We start from the raw sequence: 5,478 nt of genomic DNA, 5'->3' as shown, positions 1-5,478 counted from the left end.
ATCTTAACACTTGCATCTTGTACTTTTCAATTGTTATCAAGGAAACATCTAATAAAAATAAATTTAGAAAAAAATATAAAACATGAAAATTATCTTATCACTTGCATCTTGTACTTTTCAATTGTTATCAAAGAAACATCTAACAAAAATAAATTTAGAATAAAATATAAAACATGAAAATTATCTTAACGCTTGCATCTTGTACTTTTCAATTGTTACCAAAGAAATATCTAATAAAAATAAATTTAGAATAAAATATAAAACATGAAAATTATCTTGACACTTGCATCTTGTACTTTTCCATTGTTATCAAAGAAACATCTAACAAAAATAAATTTAGAATAAAATATAAAACATGAAAATTATCTTAACGCTTGCATCTTGTACTTTTCAATTGTTACCAAAGAAATATCTAATAAAAATAAATCTAGAATAAAATATAAAACATGAAAATTATCTTGACACTTGCATCTTGTACTTTTCAATTGTTATCAAAGAAACATCTAATAAAAATAAATTTAGAATAAAATATAAAACATTAAAATTATCTTAACCCTTTGCTTGCTCTTCCTGTAAAGCAAACCACATCACGACAAATTACAAAAGGGGATAAAAAAAAGTTTTTGCTCTCAGCCAGTTCCTTGGAACATACCTTGGAAATAATATCGAAAAACTAATGAATAAATCTGAGAAATAACAAAAAAAAAAAAAAAAAAAAATAGGAAACATATAATGGGCTCACTCTTTCTTCTTCAGCACGGCCCCGTAACCCATTATCCGAGTGAACCCAACCTCCCTTTACGTTGTAAAATCCATTCATTTGATAAGAGGGAGATATATTTCTCATTTTGGACATTAGAGTTTCCACCAGAGGGACCTGTGACAATGCGGACGGGAAACGAGGTATGAAAAATCCCGAGATTTATCTGTCCCGTGATTCCCTTCAAGTTGCTGCTGACTTCGTCCATCTCCAGAGGAAACTTGAAATATGAATAGAAAAAAAATTATAAAACATGTCATGACCGTATGAATAAGATATACAAAAGGTCGGTCTCTCGACCATTTCAAGTTCTGTTCGCTGACAGTTCGGAAGCCTTCCAGAGGTATCATCTACATGTGAATAATCTATTTGTCTCATATTAAAAGTTACATTACATGCAAGAGAAATACAAACTAAGGCTAGCTGTTTGAATCTAGGTAAACCTTTGCGAATAAATGCTTTTCAAATCACTGAGGAGGTGTAGAAAGAAAGTAAGCATAAGCTCTGCACATGTTGCAGAATAAAAGTACTTAAGGAGGCAAGAGATGGAATACATAAACAATTGCTGGGTTTTGCACTCCTACGGATATTTTTGATCCAACTATTCTTTATGGAAGCAAATCAAGGAGTTGAGTTAAGAGAACGAAAAATGAGTATGAATGAAAGAAAAAAAATATTTCAAAAAGAAAATAAAACAACTTACAAACGTCATCAGTCTTTTCCTCTCTTGATATAAACAAATTTATATATAAGTTGAACACCGTGGCCCTGTGGTAGGCCTACACCCCTCAACAAGCATTTGCTAGGTCTGCGGTTCGATTTCGGCATACCACCCATCAAATTACTAATGGGCACCGGTATTGCTAGGGAAAATATGTCCAAGGGGTGACTCATCATCCCTAAGACTCTAGCTAGAAACTGAGGTTGTAGCTGACGCCAAACTCCATTGGCGCGCCCCAACACACACACACACACACACACACACACACACACACACACATATATATATATATATATAAATATATATATATATATATATATATATATATATATATATATATATATATATATATATATATATATATATATATATATATATATTATATATATATATATATATATACATACACACACACACACATTATATATATATATATTATATATATATATATATATATATATATATATATATATATATATATATATATATATATATATATACATATATATATATATATGTGTATGTGTATGTATATATATATATACAGTATATATATATATATATATATATATATATATATATATATATATATATATATACATACAATATATGTAAATGTATAAAGTAGTATATATATACATATACATATATGATATAGATATATATAGATGTCATACATATATGAAATTACACGTTCTGTAACATCCTATGCGTTATTTTGCGCAGTGTTTATACGCAATACGTACCCACAGCAGGTCCAGACGTAATAACTTATTTACGTCGGCTTGGATATGTAAATCATACCCTAAGCATATGATCAGGGAATTGTGGGTAAATAACGGTATTACAACCAACACACGTGACGAAAACAAAATAATTCTTGGGATGAGCCAAAACACGATCTAAAGGTCACTACATTTTCTACATTCTAGAGTAATTTTTAGTGTCTATAATTTCCTAGATGGTACAGTTCATGGTAAATGGCCCTCATACAGTTAATTAGGCTTGTCCCAAAATTTCGAAATAAACTTTGAACAAATGAGTATATTTAAGAGTACATTTCAATTATAACTGCTATTTGGAAGTGCTGATAAAACTGTTAGTATTCTTATCCGGAGTGAAAGATTAGAGCTGCTAAATTTATTATACAATAAATATAAAGTAATTTCAGACAAAGGGGACCCTTGATATTAACAGGGACACGACTGCGTATTTGTGCCATTAATATATTAGGAAATATTTCACCTTCGAAAAAAATCATGATCATTAACAAATGCAGTTATAGTCACCTGTGGATAACATGTCTGCAATTAACAAAACTGAATTATGTATATTCAAAATACATATGATTACCATATGTATTAAGTCTGTACAGATGTGACAAATAAAATGAAAACCCACATTTGTAAAAATTAATTTCTAAAGCTCCAGCAGGTTACTCAAGTCTCTGAGGGAACTTCATTGACATTACGATTAAATTTATAATTAAACTTAGAACTTCCGGTTTCACTCTGGTCATTTCATTGGCACTCTCAGGTCAATGAACTCTAGAAAAATATAACCTAGAGCAGGGGGGAGTGAAATGATCTAGTATAGTAGTAACAATTCAGTTGTTAGGCCAGAGATATATGAAGGCCGTAACTTACGTTGGAACAAATCGTTATCATTTCGGTTCCCTCTACAATTGTAAGAAATATGAGTTTGACCAAATTAACCACCCCCCTCCCCCTCACACTGAATTTAGAATACTTACGAGAGAGTCATAGGAATAATTTCGACTGTGTTGTAACATTATTTATTCACAAAAATACTACAGATGACTTGTGAATTCAATGCTATATATGAAAAACTATAGATAAGATATATTTCCGTTTTTATTAGTTTTCGGAAAAGATAACTATTGTGCCGGCTTTGTCTCTCCGTCCGCACCTTTTTCTGTACACACTTTTTCTGTCTGCCCTCAGATCTTAAAAACTACCGAGGCTGGAGGGCTGCAAATTGGTATGTTGATCATCCACCCTCCAATCATCAAACATACCAAATTGCAGCCCTCTAGCCTCATTAGCTTTTATTTTATTTACGGTGAAAGTTAGCCATAATCATGCGTCTAGCAACGATATAGGCCAGGCCACCACCGGGCCGTGGTTAAAGTTTTAGGGGCGCGGCTCACATGGCATTATACCGAGACCACCGAAAGATAGATCTATTTTCGGTGGCATCGATTATATGCTGTACAAAAACTGCGCCGTGTAGAAACTCTACATTTTCTTGCTTGTTCCAAAAGCAGATATTTTTCCAACTAAGGAGACTCAAAGCTCCATCAAGATGGAAAAATCTTCAACACTGTAACTCGTAACTCACCGTTACTAGAAGTAAAACGTTGGAAAACAAAGTTTACTGAACTTAAAGTATATACTAAGTGTGAATCTACATTGAGGACTAGCATAAGCCTCACTACTTTAAAGAACATGATCACCTATCGTACAGAGGAACACAATCAGCTTGGTCACCGAAGGTAATACTGAATACAGCTAAATAGGAAACCTTGTGGTTACTTAAGATTCTATATATTTCTACAAGTGTGTTTACTTAAGATTCTATATATTTCTACAAGAAGTTGTTTCTTCACACACCCGACTTAGTTTCTTATCTAATTTTCCAGTTTAATATATTGGTTTATTCAAATAATAGGAGCTATGCTGAAAACCACCATATACTGTCCATGAGGGAGAAAAATGATTTTCTAGTATTAACATAATTTATCTCTCTCTCTCTCTCTCTCTCTCTCTCTCTCTCTCTCTCTCCTCACACACACACACACACACACACACACACACACGAACACGTACGCGAGAATGAAACCTGGGTTGGCGGCAATTTTTATTCAAAATAGCTTAAGTAGAATTCTTCGACGGGAAGTTCAGAACTAAAATCACAAAAGTAATGAATGAACCATAATTTGTTTATGTCAGTCCATGAAGGTAAATGAATGAAAAATTAATAAATAAAGTTACGTTGTAATGTTTGGTGTAAACAGAAAAAGAAGAATGAGAGAGAGAGAGAGAGAGAGAGAGAGAGAGAGAGAGAGAGAGAGAGAGAGAGCGTATGAGGGTTGTCTGCCGCCGTCACGACCACCTTGGTCAGTGATGCTGGGGGGAGGGGAGAGGTTGAATAAATAAAAACGCATCACCAAATCTGAAGAGAGAGAGAGAGAGAGAGAGAGAGAGAGAGAGAGAGAGAGAGAGAGAGAGAGAGAGAGAGAGATGGATTCCAATGCCATGAATTAAAAAAAACTGAGTTTCCTAAAACTGACGTACCCTCTGTTCGGACATTCCATGTTCGTACGCGTACAAAATCACCCACATACGCGTATATAATAAATACTTGACGCAAATGGACACAAACCCACAGAGACGAGCGAAACTACATATATTATATAGATTCGAGATGCAGCTTATCAATCATCCTCCACCAGATTTCTAGTACGAAACATAATAAATCAGACGGACTCTCTCTTGGCTGATTTATGTATCCTCATTTCGCCTTCTCTCACTTTCATACCGGGAGTCTAAAAAATGTAAGAAGGGAAACATTACTTCTGGCTCATCCGGGATTGCCGCCGACGCTGCTGCTGCTGCTTCTTCTTCTTCTTCTTCTTCTTCCTTTTTTGAGCTTTCTCTAAGACTCAGAATAAAATTGCTAATGCTACAATTACCTGATTTATGATCCATTTTGCCGGAATGAGAAGATAATCAGATAATAAGGAGCAATCAAAGATAATCAGGGATAATTATTAGATAATAAACATCTTCCCCACCAAAAGAGGAAGAAGAGGAGGAGGAGGAGGAGGAGGGGGAGGAAGGGGAGGAGGGAGAGGAGGAGGAGGAGGAGGAAAGGTCAATGACAAGGTCATACTTAAATCCCGATTAATAGATCCGTCACAGCCTGCCATGGCGATCATCACTCAAGCTCAAATCGACAACAAACCGATAAAAAA

At 34.1% G+C, this 5,478-nt stretch overlaps 1 protein-coding gene across 1 annotated transcript in view; it reads right to left on the bottom strand.

The window, feature by feature from the left end:
* LOC136840456 (PH domain-containing protein DDB_G0287875-like) overlaps positions 1–5,212 on the bottom strand; it is a 14,984-nt gene extending 9,772 nt beyond the window's left edge. Inside the window, exon 1 of the mRNA XM_067107134.1 lies at positions 5,043–5,212. Coding sequence (XP_066963235.1) covers positions 5,043–5,212 — 170 coding nt within the window. The remainder of the gene's footprint in view (positions 1–5,042) is intronic.
* Positions 5,213–5,478: the final 266 nt, after the last annotated feature.

Source organism: Macrobrachium rosenbergii, chromosome 1, assembly GCF_040412425.1.
Source record: "Macrobrachium rosenbergii isolate ZJJX-2024 chromosome 1, ASM4041242v1, whole genome shotgun sequence".
Classification (NCBI taxonomy): domain Eukaryota; kingdom Metazoa; phylum Arthropoda; class Malacostraca; order Decapoda; family Palaemonidae; genus Macrobrachium; species Macrobrachium rosenbergii.
Note: the sequence above shows the minus strand (reverse complement) of the source record. Positions and strands in the feature narration are given on the sequence as shown.